This window comes from Aythya fuligula, chromosome 3, assembly GCF_009819795.1.
Source record: "Aythya fuligula isolate bAytFul2 chromosome 3, bAytFul2.pri, whole genome shotgun sequence".
NCBI lineage: Eukaryota > Metazoa > Chordata > Aves > Anseriformes > Anatidae > Aythya > Aythya fuligula.
In genome coordinates this window covers 1470232-1488956 of record NC_045561.1, presented here as the reverse complement: position 1 = coordinate 1488956, position 18725 = coordinate 1470232, and the positions used below count along the sequence as shown (strand labels likewise).

Sequence of the window (18725 nt, the reverse complement as noted above, 5' to 3'; positions counted from 1 at the left end):
GGAAGAATCTCTTCCATCACAGTGACAAGCCATGAGTAATAAGAATATGATCAGGAAGACTTTGAATTTAAATGCCATATCATCCTGCTGATGCTTTGTTCTGTTCTACTACGTAAGAGAGATTAAAATTAGTTTTTACATTGCAACAGTCTAGCAGCTTTATTTGATATTCTGGGTAGTTCTGAACTAGTCATATGCCAAATGGTTGGTGGATTTCCGTTTGACATCGGTCATAAAACTCCTGCACCTTGCACAACAACTCTAGAAAAGAGGAAACCCATAGCTGGCTTACAAACAAGTAATACTGATCAAAACGCTGAAAATGCACAATTGCACTTTCAGTGTTTTGAATATACTGAAATATTGCCCAGCTTTTGCCCATTCCAGCAAATGCATCATCACAGACCTTGCAAAATGCTCCCGAGCTCATTATAGTGGAACTTAACTCAAGAGAAAGTTTTTGAAAGCATTGAGTTAGATCTTGCCCATTTGCAAACTGATCTTGCTCGTCAGCACAGCACCTACACTGGCAGTTTTAATGCAGGACAGCGATCACAGACCAACCCTCTTCATACTAAACATGCAAGATGACTTGTATGTATGTATCTTTAGTATGAAGAGGGTTGGTCTGTGATCACACAAAACAAATGACTGAAGTACCACCTAGAAAAAGCACTAAAGGAACTTTCTGCCAGCCCTACAGTGTTCTCCCTAGGAAGGAACTCTTTGAAAGCATGTTGGCTCCAAACGTGTGATTCTCATTTTTTTCTTACCTATTTAAAAACAACTGTTTTAGAAGTATAATGGAAATCTTCAGATACTGCTGAGTAATATTTCAATTATCTGGTCCTCCCACTTTGAGGAGTATGTATTGCCTGCAGACTAAAACTTCATGCAACTGTATCAAAAATCTTACTTGCAAGGTAGACATGTTACCAGGAAATGGCCCTCCATGCCACTGTTTGCCATTATGAGGGCAAGTGGATGTACTGAGTTGTCACCAAAAAAACCCATAACTCAGACCCGCATGAAACACAGCTGAATACAGGTAAGTGGGAGGCAGGGTTCCTAGCTAATATTGACAACTCTGCCCCACAAGAAAGATGTTGATTTTTTATCACTGGTATTAAACTTTAGCTTCCTCAAGCAAAACAGCAATTCTGACTCACGTCAGGAGGAATGTTCAGCAAAATAAATATATTGCAATGAACGTTACGGAGTTAGTACCTATTTAAAAACAAAACAAAAAACAGGTCTTGGAGAGCAGCCCAGGCTGAGAGAAGAAGTAACAGCTGAATAGGTACAAGATAAGTTAAGAAAAGACTGTGATATTAATACAGTTCCAAGCAGTCAAACTGAGGCAATTTGTGTTTGGACAAATTAAGTAATTGCATTAGAACAATTACTTTTGTTCTAGTGGCTGCTGAAGGCTCCTGAGCAAGAAGTATTGCTTTCCCTTTTCCCTTCTGTTGGCAGTTGAGTTTCGTACATGAAGCTGGACCTTGTCTGTTTTGCCTTTTTTAAGTCGATAATTTTTACCTCGATGATCGTTGCAGAATACCTCATACACAAGTCATACAGGAAGTGCAAGACAAAATTTTAATCATTAAAAGTTTATCGATAACCTCTTATATACACATAGTTATACACAAAGTGGTTCATGAGTCCCTCATCTTAGAGAATTCTGCTGGTGAGGTTGGTTGGCTGAAAACTTCTCTCTGTCTTGGTCATCTCACGGATATGATGTTAGTGTGGAAAAAGCCAGTTGGGTTGTTGATGGGTATGGCTTCCTTCATGGACTTATATTGTTCTTTAGCTGGGCACTGAAAGGAGCCCGTGTTCATCAGCTGTATCCAAAATTTTACAGATGACTGGAGACTCCACCTTGAACATAGAGACCAAAATATTAACAACTACAAAATCATTAATAAACTCTTACAGGAAACTGCAATGGAGATCACAAGATTATTTACAATAGCATGCAAGAGGCTTGAGCATCACTTTGTAAAACTTGGTATATGCTTTTTACTTTTGTGTATGATATCTATGGTATATTAACAATGTAATTATTAATAATAAATCCTTATTTCCCTAGGCAAATGCAATTGAACAGAAAGCAATACTTGTTCAGCAGTTGTGTGTTTGGGCTAAGGTACGTTACAAGAATCTTTCTTTTGTGAAGAGTCAGTGGAAGGAAGGGACTATTTTAAACTTGAGGAAATGGATGGGAGATGTCATAGATGTAAGGTGCACAGAGGTGACTAGACAGAACAGCAGCTCGCTAAGGTTAGTAAGAACACTTAAAAGATGTTAGTATTCTTCAGTGCATTTTAAAAATCCTGCTGTAGCTTTCTCTATGGTCTCCTGTCTGTGTTCCCCTGTCTGGGGTAGACTTGCATTGCTAGCCCTGCCTGAGATGGTAAGTGTAAAACCTTTCACTTCAGTAGCAAAATCTCTTTATCAAATTAAAAAAAATAATACTTGTACTCTATGACTAATGCAAGCAACCACACTACACACACTTTCCATAAAGTGGAACGTGGACTTTGAGACATCCTCCACTAAGTGACACCTGATCTTATGAAATTCAAGTATGTGTTTACATACCCCAAGGATGTATTGGCAAGAATGAGGCTCTAACATATATATGGTTACAGCATGAGGTGAATCAGACTCTTTACATCTGAAAGAGAAATTTTGCAATGTTTAGCATGTAGTAAGCACAAAAATGAAATATATATTTCCTTACTATCTATATAATTTTTACTAAGTCCAGCTAATGGACATAGCTTTCTGAGCTTCATGAAAGACAGAGAGAGGCTTTCCCCTCTGGCATAGGAAGCAGAAACACGATACATCAGTTTACTAAAAAAAAGTTAACTTACTTCAATTTCACAGTCACCTGCCTTGGCTTCTCGGTTAAGTCGCAAACATCTCCATTTCCATAGAAATGAGACACCATCCTGCCCAGAAGTTTGGAATGAAGAAGTTTGGAAATAGTGAACAGAATTCTTAAGCACAGAGCTAACTTATGTAATAGCATATCTTGTCATTCCTCAAATATTTAACTCCAATATACAAAACAAACAAGGAAGATGCTGTAAATCAGTTATTACAGAAACAAATAATTGTTTAGTAAAGTCTTTTCCTCTGCATCATACCCAAAATCTTGCATGTTGCCTAGGGGAAAAATCCATACAACCTCCTCAAAACAGTTTATTATATAACTGAATATTCATACATAGCAGAACTGGGCCCTGGCACTTGTCTTTCTCTATCACAAGTATGAGACTAACTCAGGAACTCATAAGCAGAGATAACCATACCTAACCGTCTGTGTGCCGTCTTCTTTAAGATAGTAGGTTCTGGCAGCATTCTTTTTGGACCATTCAATGTGTTCCTCCTTGTTCCAGGTACCCACAACCACAGAAGTCTTGCCACTTTCCTTGTCCTAAAAGGAAGAAAGACTGAGCTGATAATTGTGTTTTAATGACAGAATAACATTTCCTCAAAAACCCACATAAGTTCAGCTTTGATTATTCTTGTGCTCTATCTGACATGGTACCTACATTCCCCTGTGTAAACTCTTGAGCAGCACACTGAGGATTTATTTTCTGAAATGCATCTTCTTAAGCCCAAGATGTAGATTAGCCAAGAAAATGCTGCTTTTCAAGCCAAACACAGATTCTTTAACCTCCCCACTGCCAGCCACAGCCAGCGTTTGGCAGAACATAAAACTACTTAAACGTACCTCATGATACTGATGAACATATTTGCCATAGCAGAATTCATACTTCCACCAACCAACGCCCTAGGGACAGGTAGAATCTTAGCATTAAAATGAAACAAAATCCCCAAAACAACCACTCCCATTTCCCTCCTGACCCTAAATAACTGATTATTTTAGCTGTAAAACTCCAACTTTTATTCAGATATGCTGATTTGTGATTTGCTTTGAGAGGGAATCTCTCATTAGACTAATTGGCATAGGCAAGGGATGGAATAGATGACTTTAAGCAAAGAGGACCTTGTTGTTATGTCAACTCGTAGAAGAGCCATATAAGGACTAAGTTCTTTAAACTACTTGTATCTCCTCTATTCATCTTTTTTAAGAAATATTTTACTCTTTTAAAGACAGTGAAAAGTGAAAACTTCAGATGCCTCTTCGCTGCTGGCTCATCTTTCAGTAAGCTGTATCTTTTTTTTTTCCTTTCTCACTACCAAAACTAACACTGAACAATTCTCATGATCTACTTTCGTTTTTCACTGTCCAACTAAGTTTATTTTCAACAGAAAAAATAAAGATACCTTTCTAGCATAGACCTAGGTATATAAGCCTTCCCTCTATTAACAAAAGCCAATTATTATGTGCATAAGAATGCTGTTAAAACATTAATATGACATGGCTCGTGTAATAAATGTACCAGTGTTTTATTCATATAATAGAAGTGTACTATTGCTTCAACTTTGCATTTTACCCAGCACAGACAAGGAAAAGTCATTTAATGAGGACCTATTTAAATATTTGAAAGTCAGGGGAAATATCATTCAGGAACATTAAGCTCCAACTTCCTACCCTCCAGACCCGAGTTAAGATTATAGATTTACGCCCAAACTAATATGCCTATGGAAGCATATAAAGAGTATCCAAGGCAAAGACTGGACAAAAGTAGGTCTTGAATACAGATCAAAAGAATATTTTCAGTTAAGGTTGAGCTAGTTACTAGTAATTCTTTTTTTTTTTTTTTTTTTAAACCAGAAAATACCTCTTTTGTTATGAGGAAACAAAGTAGTCCCCCTTTTGGCTGAAATACTAACTTCAACTGTCAGCATTCATGGAAAAAATGAAAAACCCACCACCATATTGTACATGCAATTAAGGAGCTGCTATTTGATTGTATGCAGTCTTAATTTCTTACCCCATGGAAACAGTAAGAACCACTAAGAAACTCCTTTATAAGTTGGTCATCAGTCAATTTGGAGATGTGGGTTGTTCCCACAGTTAATAGTTGATGGCTGCCGACAGCAACAGGCTTATGAATGGAAGAAAATTTCTCTTCTTTTGTTGAATGCATTTCTTCCTGAAATTAAAGTATACAAAAATATATTAATTATATTTCATATGCCCCTTTCAAAATCTTATAAACTATAGGAAGTTACTTAATACTAAATGAGGCAGGCTGTGCAAAGAAGTATGAAAGCATGCAGTCACCACTTTCACTGTGCCTTAGACACAGCTAAACAAAAGACTGAGTCAGAAACTTAGCAACTTTCCAAACTGTAGGCTAAGAAGGCTACAGAAGTTTTCTACTGGTAGCCCAAATGTAATTGATATGTTTTCTTTCCAAACAAAGTAAGTTACATGCAATTTCAACAAACTTAAAGACCATCTGAAAGACTGACGTGGTCTTACAAAGTTGGGTAAACGCATGTATTCCACTGAACTGCAAGTTATATGTACTGTAACACGGAAAACAAGTACTTTTCTATTTCAAATTAAAGAAATTCTACCTCCTTAACCCTTCTGAAAGGCATCTTCATCATTTCTTGCTGTTTTTCCAGCTGTTCCAGATTATGAGGTTTAAGTGGGGATCCTGGCAGGGACTGGCAAAAAATGTCATTCACAGGGGAAGCCCTGAACCTGTGCAAACAAGTTATGGATATATCACTTATCATGCTTTAAAGACAAGACATACTTTTTGATTGCTAAAAATTTTTTGACTGAGTTTAGCTTGAGCTATCTTACTTGCAAGAGCACCATCTCATTCAAAGCTACAATGTCCGTGCAGCTGATGTAAATAAGCATAGCCCAGTGCAGACTCACTACCACCACTGCCAGACAGCTGGCAGCACAATCTAATCACTCTTCTTCAAAAGGAAAACAAAACAAAACAAAAACAGTTATTAAAAAGGAAACTGCATTGTACATGTACCGTGAATGTAATGTCAAGACTCCAAAAAGGCCTCTCAGAAGTTAGAAAACCTCAATGATTAAAATTGATAGATGCAGTTCCTGTATACTTAAAATAACACATTCCTGTACTGTGATGTGTTTGGCTTTTCCCACTGCACATATATCATTATTCCTCTATCACTCTCTTCATTAGTTATGTCTGCAAAAAGCAAATGAAGGCCTCATTAAAACACCAAAAAAACTTTAACAGATTATTAAGGCAAATATCAAACTGAAAATCGTACTGACAAATGATGTATTTGTACAGTTTTTGTTTCTCATCTCATTGAAAAGGTGCTCTTTAGAGAAAGCTTGTTTACAAAACAAACATGCAGGTGATGCTTCAGAAGCAAGGTGGCATTCTGTCATGTCCTCCTTTGAAAAGTCTGTAAGACACAGCAGTAGCTCTATGACAATTGTCCCTGTAGTTGAAAGAATCTAAACGCATTTCCTAAATAGTCACTACACTCCAGATTAAATAAGTTCCATACCAAAGAAGCCTGTTTTCATCTGAATTTTATTTAAAAAGCATAACACTGACAGTTACAGTAATCTTTCTACTCAATCTTCCTTCCTGACCCCGATTTCAACCAATTTAAAAGAAAAAAAAGTCAAACTGTAACCAAATAAGAATGCCAACTAGAACTAATGGATGTGCTTTTGCTAAGTTAATGCAACTGCATTTTTGGGTAAGCTACTAAAGGGACGGTGTGTGAAGTACTGCTAAGTGCTGTTTCAGGGAACACAACAGGAAAAGTGCACTTAAAATGATGTTGGTTTGTCTGTTCTTACCTCTGCTGACGCTGAGCAGCATTTCGAGCTGACCATCTCTACCCATCTTTATTTACTAAGATGTAAGCGTGAGAATAAAAATCTTGTATGTTTATTTTTTAAGTATTTATTGCCAGTGGCCAGTAAGTCTTCCATGCTTTCAGTTTGGGAGGGAATAGTGGCTCAAAGTTTCATTCTTATCCCATGAAAAAAACAATTTGCCTTGCACTTTCTATTCTTCTGCTGATACAGAGGTTTATAAGACACGTAACACATAGCATACAAACAACAGATAAGCACAACAGATAATACTGTGTTATCTGTTGCACTTAACAGATCCAACCACCTGATAAAATTGCTGATTGGGACTAAATATATAATACTTCATATATATAACACATCACTTATTTACCCTAAATGGGAAGCATGTATAAAATGCACAGTCAAGGATTTTATCCTTTAGACTTTGTTGCCTATTTCAGAACAGCAATTAAATACTTGCTTGTTCTGATGTCCGTGTGTATGGGAAATAGAACTCCTGTCAATTATTTTCCCCTTTCATTTTTACGTCATGTACATAGCAATTCTACTTACAACCTTTGAAAGGTCAAAGCTATTAAAACTACAGATATCCTCTAGATGCATGTTACAATTCAGAGAGGGGAGAAAAAAAGAATCCTAAACTTGATTTTTGGACAAATAAACCTGCAACTGTGAACTCTTCAGATGAAAATGACATACAGCTAGTGGTAAGGCAGTAAACCAAGGCAAGGACAAATAAAAGCTTCCTAAGTTTTGAGTACTGCTAAGATAAATGTTAGTAAGGTTATGGCTGAAGACCATACTTTTGTTTTTTGAAATTAAATAGAGTAGTTGAAGTCTATACAAACATGAATGGTGCATGCCATTTACAGTATCTAAATCTCTCTCTTCTAAGAGAAGAGACTGAGTGTTTTTAGTCTGCCCACAGCCTTCAGGGCCTGGTTTGCATTCCTCTGGAATGACAGAGCCAGAAGCTTACCAGTTGGAAATAAAATACTTCCCATCTGCTTCTCATACAGGATCAACCAGCAGAGACTTACAAAGTGCAAATACTGTGCAACTTAAGATGAAAACTCTTTAAGACTATGCAAAACTGCATTTGCCAAAATAAGTACATGAGTATCACAGTTCTGTACCAGAAACCACAGCTGAATATAAGACTTATATAAGCACATGCACAGAAGCTAATGAAAATTCGGAGCGATAATGTTAGCCAAAATTTGGGTACCATACCTATATTTAGGATGGTTGCATAACAGAGGTGTCAATATAACCACTTCATATTCACAAGTCGTAACTTCTGCTACTGAAAGAATCTCATGCTTAGCTTCTGGATGACAGATGTACATCACTGTACTTGATCTGGGTAGGTTTTGTCTCAAGCTACAAGGTGTGCCGTTTCCCATTTCTACAGGATAGTACGGGGTCATCTGCCCTTCTATATTTTTTGTAGGTATCTAGGTGAAAGAAAGTAAAAGTTAAGGATCACAGTAAAACTCCTTTGACTCTTATGAAACAGAAAACACTATAGCATTGTGCAGAGCCAGCACTACTGGATTGAAACCAGCCCCTGTGTACTGACTCGGTGTTGCTGCAACATCCAAACACATTCTGGTTTATTATCTCCAGCTCAGCACTGCACAGATGCACCAAGCCACGTGAGGTCTGACTAGAAACACGACTGCAAAAGCAGCTGGTTTCTCTGCACAGGTTGCTTGATGGTGCAGTTCTAAGAAAGCCCGCCAGCTGGGTGCAATGTTTTGAAAGAGCACCAAGCCAGCTGTGTTCATCCTGTAATCTAGGAGCCAAGGAGCTGTGAGTAGCTCTGCCAGGCTCAGTTCAGGTCTGGCCAGGCATGTTACCTTCAGTTCAGTGTCAGGCCATGAATAATCCCCAATGGCCCCTTGCAAAGTCATCCAGGCATCTGCCCTTATCATACCCAGCCCAGGTGTCTCCTTGTACAGAGTATCTCACACCATCTGGTATCACAGCTAACAGAAAGTTAACAATATATACTAAGTAAATCATGCTTCATAAAATTTGAAATGGTGGTGTAAAATACATTACTTCAAAATGCATTTTGAAGTAAAGGTACTTTACAAAGCCCAAATAAAAACTTTAAACCTACTTTCCTTCATTTTCTACACCCTAGGTAAATTCTCTTCAGACTTGTTCCTTCATGTTTTGTCCAACTTTCCTTTCAGGAAACTAATTCCCCAAACTGCTACAAGTCCCTCTTCTGGCTCCTATCTTCAAAGCAGCTAACGTTCCTGGGTACCAAAAGGTCTGTTTGTGCAAAAGCCATGTTGGAACACACAAACAAGACCACTTTCGATCTGTTGTTGCTTGAGCTAGTAAATTTTTTCAGTCAGGCTTGGTGTTAAAAGGTGGTGGTGCCTTCTGTGCTCAAGCCAAAACCCAGGGGAGCTGGGACCCTCGTACCTCTCACCTACTGCAGAGTTCTCAAACCAAGCTACCCTGTCACACAGGCCATGGACTCTTTTTTTTTTTCCTGACAACTGTTCCATCATGAATGAAGTGATGAGACATTTGTGAGTTACAAGAATGAATGTGGCAGTAGCGTAATTGCTTGGGTACTCCTTAGCTTCCAGTCACATATCCACTCTATATCCAAATATTCAGTGGTCAAAGGTGGCAAGCAAAGATATATTCCATTGGCTCACAAAAGGGGTACCAATATCTTTCCTTCCTATTTTCCTGAAGGAAAGAACTTACTCTTCCTTAAATATTGAAAAATTACACCTAGGCATTTCATTACTTACTCAAGAAACCTAACTGGAGAGAGCTGCTGTTTGTATGCAAATCCTATTGAGCCGTCTGTCAGTTGAAATAAATCTCTAGCCTCAGCAGGTTTTTGGTTACTTTAAGCAGCACCCACCCAGCTGTGTTATGTATCCTTTCCCTTTCCTGACTACAGATTCCAATCAAGTTGCAAACCTAAATTATTTGTCAACTGAAATCAAGTCAGCGTACATACATCATAAATATTAGTTAAAAAAAAAAAAAAAGTCTGCAGAAATATTTAGCAACTTCTGAAGTAATAAATAAAAATTATTCAATTTCCAAGAGCCACAGCCATCAGAACAGGCACATTCTGACTTGAGTCTGCTTCCCTAACTACCTGCAAAATGCTGATCAGGCATGTCTATCTTCTGAGATCTACTGCATGAGAGATATCACTCTGCTATTTAGATCAGTATTACAAAGAACATGCAGATGAAAGTTTGACTTCAGAATTAAAATGGTAACTGGAAATAAGATAGGTGCATGTTTATCTGCAGGCCAAATTTGCTATTGCTAATCCCAAACACTAGTGTGCTTCACGTATTTACACTGTTTTGCTACCAAGTCAGTAACTCAGAATTGCGCTTTGGGACCTTAATAATAGAAAAGTTCTCTAATGGAAAACAGAAGCACAGAGTTTTACAGTATGGGTCATCAAGTCAGGTGAGAAATCTTTGGATTTGGTGCTGTACAGTTCTGTTAAGCATTTCTAACCCAAAGTTTATGAAACAGAATAGGGATTTCTGATGCAGCTAGAAAAATAACTGTTGCTAGAACTTAATGTGACTTTATGGATATCTGTATTGTTTTCATAGAGAAAGAATACATAGTTTATATCTCATATAAGTTTATGATTGGCATACCTTTAAATAAACAGGAGGGTAAGAAATTTACTAACTAGACTAAGTAAGCTTTTAGCGGTGTATCTAATAATCTAAAGTGAAAAGAGTGCTGCTTGGGAACAGTTTAATTTTTTGATATTCATTTTGTTAGGGAACTTATAATCTCATCATATAGAAATTGCCTCCACTGTTGACGGCAAAAGTTAAAATAGATGTTTTTCACTTGCCTCTTTTGCACTTTCTTTTGGATTTTCCTTCTCTTCTTGATCTAGGGAATAATTAAGAATGAGGTAAGCATAAAGTCTGTGAACTCGAAATAAAGTGAAATTATACACAGAGAAGTTTGTTTTGTGTATTTGCTTGTACTTTGTGTATAAGCTGTCAAGAGTCAATTTTAACAACTTGCAGGTGCAAAAGAGGAAAGAAAGGAAATAAACGGTGATCTGGGGTCCAGAGCAAACAGAACAAAATATGAGTAAGCATCATCTTAATACAATTTTGAGTTTATGTGACAGGTCAAATCCAGCTCTAGCACCACAGGAATACCATGGAGGCCAAAATAACAAGCCACTGTTGCTGTTCTTCTAGGGATAGCTGACTATTCTCTTCAAAGTGAGTGAATTACAGACTGAGACAGTACACAGCAAGGACTTCAGCCCACCCATCAGCCGGCCTCAGAGGGTGCACTAGGCGTAAGATGAAGCTAGGCCAGACTGCACACTATGCTCATGATCATGAGAGCAAGCATCATAACAGAGTAGGGGTTACAAGTCGTCACAGGTTAAAGCTGTCTTTAGCGTTCTGAATTGTTTCAGGAGACGGTCTGGACTCCATTCAGAATTAGATGAGCAAAAGGCAACTCTACTTTGCTGTCACCCATTCAGCTATTCCAAGTTTACTGTATCACACTTGTGGATTTAGCTCACAATGGTTTGAAACACCATCTATTTCCATCTATTTCTTTTTTATTTATTTATTTATTTTTTAAGAGAAGTATTGTGAATTGCTGTAGAGGAAACATAGAATAAAATCTGCCATTGAAGCAGAGAGCACAGAGAGTGAACATACTAAAAGACTGATAACTTGACAAAGTTATCATCACATGCAACTTCTCAGAATAATAGCCCACAACAATTCATATACATCACATACAGCAGCTTTTAGGGAGAAATAGGCATCTCTGCACAGGATTAATGACAACACAAGCAAACACCCTAACTTACTAATAAGAGGAGCCAAACAATGCAGTTTCTGAGTCAAGTTTCTTTTTAGGACTAAGATATCTAACTGAAGGTTGTAAACAGGAATTCAGAGAAATAAGGTTAATAGCTCTAAATCCCCTTCAAGATCAAGGCACTCAAGTGAATCACATTTAGGAGGAAAAATGGTGGTGCCTTTTATGTACTAGCTTAGAATTAAAAAAAAACAGGTAAATTACTGTTTTCTACTGTTTCCATCAATTCTGATGAATGAACACAGTCTGTGGATTTTGAGAGTTCTCTGAACCAATATACTGCCTACATAAGGGAAGCAGGTAACAGCAGGTGTGAACACGGAACTTCCAGTATCTACAAAAATTTATGTGGAAAAATGCAAGTATTCAGAAAATTATTCAGTTTGAATCTGGGGCTCAGCTACCTAATTTCCACTGAAGTCACACTTTTTGCACTTCAGTATTTCTGAAGGTCTGTGCCAGAAACCCTAAAAAACATTCTGCAACAATTCCAAGGATCAAATCTACCTGCAAAGACTATAGATGTGTGGGTTTGCATACCACATTCTACTACAAAATAGCAGAGCCCAAGATGTGCTACACACTTTGGCTGCTGTTTCCATCTTGAAACACACTCCTCCCCACCCAAAAAAAAAAAAAAAGAGTGGCAGTAGATTACATTATCAAACAGACTCATCTGGCATATATTGCTTCAATATTGCTACTATGCTTTTTTTTCCCCTGATCCTAATTAATCATTGTAAATTAATCTAATTAACTAAACATCACAGTGAAACTGACAGGATGAATAAATGTAAAGTGCTGAAAGAAATTACTTTAAAACTACATTTTGTAAAACATTAACTAACAGAGTTGTACTCTTCTATTGGGAACTGGTTTTCTACAGCGTATTTCTTCAAAGAGTAATGGTTAAAACCAAAAGAACGCATTAGCAAAATAATGTAAGACAAACCTGGTTCTGATAATGGGTTCTTCATCATCATATTCCCAAGATAGTATTCTTGGATGTTTATTTTCTACAATCAAAAGAGGTTAAAAAAAATCTGTTACTATTTTCCCATACTTTTTCAAGCACACAGGTTTTCAACTCTTCTGGAGGAGTTATGCACACACATGCCACTGAAAATGCGGCTGAGACTTTCAAATTGCAAGAAACCTACCTGTCCTGTCTCCTTCTCCTCATGGTATTGACGGATGTGTTTTCCATGGCAGACCTCGTAAGTCCAATAAGACTCAATCTTAAAAATAATAACAATTTTCTGTTTAGATAAGTTACCCCCGAAAACATTTTCCCCCTAATTTTTGGCTTTTACAGCAAATGCAGCCAAAGCAAGTGGATAAAAGCACCTTCAAAAACAGTAGCACAGTGAATGGTCTCAGTGTTCCCTCAGTGTTTTGATGAGATTCCAAATAAACACAACAGGCAAACTTTCTTAACTTTTACACAGATAAATAATAATAATAAAAAATAATAATAATAATAATAGATATGCAGACTGAATTTAGTCTAAAACCACTGGGACTAAGCTGAAGTGACTGAGCACTGACTGTTTTTGGCAACTGCTGTAGATACAGGCTGTTTACTAATGGGGCTTGACCCACTCTCTCTTCCTCAAGAACTTGCATAAGACCTTGAGTAGGTATAACATTTGTGTAGGTATTATTATAACATTGTGTACGTATAACATTTGTTTTTTTTTGCTCTCTCGGTTTCTCAGTACCAGCTTGTTTGCTATTTGGTTTGTTTTTGTAAGGCACGAGCCTTGGAATTGTGATGACAGCTGATGAAAAATGGAAAAACTTCCAGGGTATCTAGAAGTATGTTTGTTTTGGTGTTTTAACAATTTCTGAGAAATGCTGCTCATTAGACTGCCACATATTACAGCTTGACTCCTGGAAGTAAGCATTTAAAATCCACATTTTTAAATTGGTATCATAACAACCCAGTTTATTTGCATACTGAGATCTTCTACTATATGGAATTTTATCAGTAATATAGATTAAATCAAAGTTACAGAAAACTTATTTTGGTCTGAATTAGTACATAAAGTTTGAGATATATTTATCCAGGTTATTACGCTAAGTCTTAAAATGGACTGAATGAAAATCTTTTGATTAGCATGCAAATTACCAACGCAGAAGTGACATACTCTATAAGAACAGCTACTTTGCTTAAAAAGAGGCTCCAACAATTCTCCTGGAGTAGGACCTTTGTAGTCCTTTTCTTCTTCCTACAAAGGAAGGATATTTCATTACATTAAAATTGGAAGAAGTTTGGTTAGTTAATATTCATCTATTAGTTTTTCAAAAGAAGCCTTACTGCAGAATTAAAAGATACAAGAGCTCATTAACTCTGGCCCTGAAGGAGCTGTGTTGTGATCAGAGAAGGTAATTTAGTTAGACAATAAGGGACAAGTAGAAGTCACAAAACAGTCAAAGCAGAAGAGTTTTGTGGCTTTAAAAAACACACACGTTGCAAAAGAGTAGCAGCTCCCAGCTTACTCTGTCACCAATGGCAGCTTGGGTTACGAATAGGAAAACAGCATCAACAATCCTTTTGTGGAAGTCTACTTCTTCATATTTTTTACTCTATAAACGTGCATGCTATTGAAGAGGTAAAGTTCTTCACCCGGAAAGGTTTGTCACCTGAGGTGAAGTCCTTGTTACTCTCCATCACATAAGGATGGGGGCTTTATCAAGACAGATGGTGCCAAGACTTGCCTACAGTTTATGATCACAAACAAGACACGGCTGAACTTACCTCATTGCCGCTGGCTATCAGTGGAAGGATGCATTTGTATTTCTCTTTATCCACGGTGGTCATGATGATGTAGTTATCCTCTTTGTACAGGACACCAGTTGTAGGCTTAAAACAAACAAACACACACACAAATAACCCGTGAACCAGTCAGGCTTTTAAAGCGCTCCCAGTCAGTGAGCAGCACGGCTGACCGGGGAGGGGGCCCGGGACACCCCGCGAGGCAGAGGAGGGGCTGGGGGCTCCCAGGGGGGCTCTGCTCGCCCCTCGCCCCCCCCCGCAGCCCGTCCCGCCCCCTCAGCGCACCCACCAGGCTGAACTCGGTGCCGGGCCAGTTCACCCTGAAGGGCACGTCGTCGCTCAGGTGCGGGAGGGCGCGGCCGCCCCCCGCCGCCACCGCCACCGCTGCCGCCAGGAGGCCGCAGAGCAGCGCCCGGGGCCGGCAGCCCCTCATGGCCGCCCGGCGGCTCGGGGGGACCGCGGGCAGCCACAGGGCCCCGCCGCCACGTCTGCTTCCGCCGGCTGCGGGGCGGGGCGGCCCCGCACCGACATCCGGGGCGGGCGGCGGTAAGTGCCGAGGCTGGGCCCGGGGCTGGGGCTGGGGGGCTCCTTGTCCTGCTGTTACCTGACGGGGAGGTGCAAGGAGCTGTGGCTGGCTCGCCCTCACCCCGCTGTGCCGTGGGGCTGTGGCGAAGCCCTGGCTTCTGCCCCTCCGCGCTGCTGTGCGCTGGTGCGCAGCCGGCTGCAAAAAGCTGAGGTTTCAGGGGGTGCCGCGGTTAATCCGGGTGTCTCGTACTGCGGGCTGCTGGCAAAGCCTGCCTCCTTGTAGCCGTCCTGCCCGAGCAGCGGGCGCCTTGCTGGGACGAGCTGCTGCCTGCAGCGAGGCCTAACAAGGGCCCTGTCCTGTCTGTCGGGACAGCAAACCCAGCACCGCTGTGTGAGCGTGCTGCCACGGGCAGAGCGAGCCCAGAAGTTTAATATATAATCGTTTTTTTGTAAGGGGTTATAATTGGGTCAGGAATGGCTACAAGTTACTTTTCATTTAAGATTTCCATCTCCATTGCAGGGACGTGGACCAGATACACTTTATTTTCCACCTCAAGTACCTGATAGTTTCACCCACATACCCAATTTTACTATAGTAGGAATTTACTCAAGCGTTGATTCATATCCCAGAAGGTGTAAAAGCCTTCAGCATGCTCAACAAGACCCTCCTGGGCATCCAGCACAGCTTGGCGAAGCTTTTACATGGAGCAATGCGTGTGCCTTGCCAGAGCGGCATCACTGATGTTCACCCTGCCTTACAAAGTGCACAGCGGGCTCAACTCTGTTAGGTTTTCCTGTTTGTTTGTTTTCCCAGATTTTTAGAGTAATACCAGCACAACTTCTATGGTGTAGAGTAGACCTGGAAGGCACAAAGAAATAAGGAACACAAATTTGTGTTCAAGTAAATATAAGGGGGGGGTGAGAGAGCGGTTGTGGTGGAGCTCGGCTGCCCACCCGAGTAAAACCACCACACCTTTTATCTTCAATTAAGAACAAACTGTAAGTTGAGAAATGGCTGGACTGAAATGGAGACTTGAGGAGGAGAAATGTGGGGCAATTTCCTGTCTGCTTTGCGATCGGGATGTAGTATGAGGGTAATGGGAATGTTTTGGCAGTGTATAGCGATTCTTAATAAACTCAAACTAGCAGGATGGGGGCTGAAATCTTTAATGAGAGAAGTAAACTAGTATGTGGCTGGTGCTAGGAGTGTGAAGGCAAAGGAAGGAAATGATGCCAGCAAAAATCTCTGGCAGTGGAGAAAGCTAACTGGATGGTGTGTGGTCAGTTCAGGTGGATTGGTTTCAGATGGTTTGTTCCAGGAATTTCTTCATGTTTGCCAGCAGCTTGATGTATGTATGTACATCCGTGTTTACACAGCAAAACAAGCTGAGTTTGTTTACACAGCTTAAATAAATGGTTTGTATGCCCTTGGTTGATTTTTGTCCTGATTAGAAGAACAATTTCCAGATGGAAATAATATAGGTAAAGTAGCTCAAATCTTTACTGAACAGCTGTCACAGGCCTAGTCAATACTTCTGAGCTTTGCTAACGTATTTTTGTTTGATTGATTAAGGCTGTATTTTTTTTTTTTTCCTGTTAAACATGTGCCAGAGCTGTGCTGGGAAAAGAACTCTTCTTCCAGTTTAAGTATATGTACAACAAGAGCACAATGCCAGGAGGGAAGACCTAAGCTGCAAAAGACTAGACAGATGCAGGCAAGGCTCTGAGATGAGAGAGGGCAACAACTGAATGGAAGTTCCTTGAACAAAGCCGTGGAGGAGCAAGGAAATGACCTTAGTATAAGAATCCTGAGGGAATGCGAAGTTAGAATAATTAGAGCTGTACTGTGGTTGGTAGTTAAAATGAGGGTCAAGCCATTTGCAGAAGCCCTCTAGAGAAGCCTAATTACTTGAAAATCAGTTTCTAATCTTACAAAAAACATATTCATGGATAGTGGGAAGTCAAGATACAGGGCTCTGTTGGTGATTTGCTGTCCCAGTGTCTGCCAGTGTAGACAGCCAACATCCCCTCTTCCTGTCAGCAGCTTGGCTGAACACTGGAAAATCACCTATTTATTTATTTATTTTTTAATCTTTGTTAAGCAGAACAGACATGGAGAAATAGGTCTGGTCTGATGGGGGAGCTGTAGTATTTTTTTTTTCAACATTCTCAGCTCTGTAGTTTGAATAGAATCTGTATCCAGATACATACTAGAAGTAAAAGATGGGAAGGGATGCAAATCTGAGTTAATCTAGTAACCTGGTGAACTTCAGGAAACAATGATATAAAATAAAATAGTAATATAATACTGAAGGAAGATGTTGCAACCAGTTTTGTAAACGTCTTGCTTCAGCTTTAGGGGTAAGTGGTGTTCAAAAGGTGGGGTATTTTGCATGTAAGGGATCAGTTATGCAAGGTATTTTGAACAAAAAAAAGTATGCTTTTTCCTGTGCTTTCAGCAGAATTGCCCGAAATGTTCAGACTTGTGGAAACAAGTTTAGAGGTCACTTACTGTGTGTTTGTATTACTAAGCCCTATCTAAAATCTCTATCATTTTGTCACAAATTCAGATTTAGTTTTAACAAGTAGAGGGAAAAAAGGCATGTGGTGTACAATAAGTGTGTATTATTTTTTTTTATTTTTTTTTTGTGAGTAACATCTGAAAGTATACTGGGCTTTTGTGGGTGACTGAAGCTGTGTGAAGGGTCATGGCTTAGATCCCGTAGAGGAAGATAAAGTGTGTATTTCTGGTGCTTTAATTAATTGCTTGCGTTGGGACAGTTTAAGACTTCATAATGGTAGCTAGTTCATGTATATCATTTCTCATCATTAGATCTAATATCGTTTTGTAACAAGATAGAATTAAGATACACAGGGATGTCCATCCTATTATTGGATACTCTTTAAATTGAGAAAAAATGGAAATTTCTTTCTCCAACACAGTTAATAAATGTGATGCATTTTTATTGTATTGAAGTTGTATGTACAAACTGGAATGTATCATTACAGATATTATTGCAAGTTTTATGAATCTGGAAAGCAAATGAACCAACAGTGTCCTGAATATAAGTCAAGATACAAACTGTAGAGCCATACATAATCACAATGCCCCAACACAGTGCTTAAATTTAGTTTTAAAGAGAGAATCATCGCTGATGTTTTTGGATCATTATTGAGTGTATGCAACCCCTGCCCTGTATTAAGGAACACAGATAAGCCTTTGGGGAAATAATTAAAAAATGTGTAGAGTCAACATGCCATCTCATGTGTTTGAACTTCACTAAAGCTTGCTTCTATCTGAGGCAAGCACAAGAAAAGTGCCGTTTGGTTCTTCTTTTTGTCTGGCTTTGTTGCGGGAGGAACACTTAAATATTCTTGAAGTAACTCATACATAACATTTTCAGTAATAGTCCAGTATCCCACAACACTGGAGAGTTATTCTACGTCAGGGGGAATAATGCTTGCATAACGGTGCATGCTGATCAGTGCTGATGTGGCTATCACTGGTAGTCTGGTGTGTGAAGTCACTCGCTCAAATGTTTAATTCCATCTTCAGGCATCTGAATGGTTGTTGTGATGGACAGACACCTGGACATCCCCATCAGGCTTCTGTCCCGCTGTACAGCTGAATTAGCCGAGGTTGCTTTTCCACTCAGTTATATCGATCTTAAACCAGTACAGTGCAGTGGAGAATCAAGACCTCTGAAGGATATTTATTCCATCAGTTTGCAAGTAACTCGTGTACTAATGGAACAATGGGGCCTCAGTACATGG

General features: G+C 39.3%; 1 protein-coding gene across 1 annotated transcript; it reads right to left on the bottom strand.

Annotated features, from left to right (window-relative positions):
• Positions 1-1585: 1585 nt before the first annotated feature.
• On the bottom strand, positions 1586-14918 carry ERLEC1 (endoplasmic reticulum lectin 1). The gene is made up of 14 exons (XM_032185303.1): positions 14716-14918; positions 14409-14513; positions 13798-13878; positions 12808-12885; positions 12600-12663; positions 10641-10681; positions 8000-8223; positions 5512-5641; positions 4920-5081; positions 3752-3811; positions 3327-3451; positions 2886-2963; positions 2608-2683; positions 1586-1884 (listed from the first exon to the last, which is right to left on the bottom strand). Exons 1-14 carry the CDS (start codon positions 14857-14859, stop codon positions 1813-1815), a joined length of 1440 nt encoding a protein of 479 aa, XP_032041194.1. The 5' UTR covers positions 14860-14918; the 3' UTR covers positions 1586-1812.
• Positions 14919-18725: the final 3807 nt, after the last annotated feature.

Bases quoted from the DNA above. Each gene is read 5' to 3' on its own strand.
- ERLEC1 (XM_032185303.1), bottom strand. From the start codon at position 14,859: ATGAGGGGCTGCCGGCCCCGGGCGCTGCTCTGCGGCCTCCTGGCGGCA. The intron at 8,224-10,640 runs GCAAGTGAAAAA...TCTTTCACCTAG, and splicing joins CAAAAGAAAGTGCAAAAGAG to ATACCTACAAAAAATATAGA. The intron at 3,812-4,919 runs GTAAGAAATTAA...ACCTGTCCCTAG, and splicing joins GTTCTTACTGTTTCCATGGG to GGCGTTGGTTGGTGGAAGTA.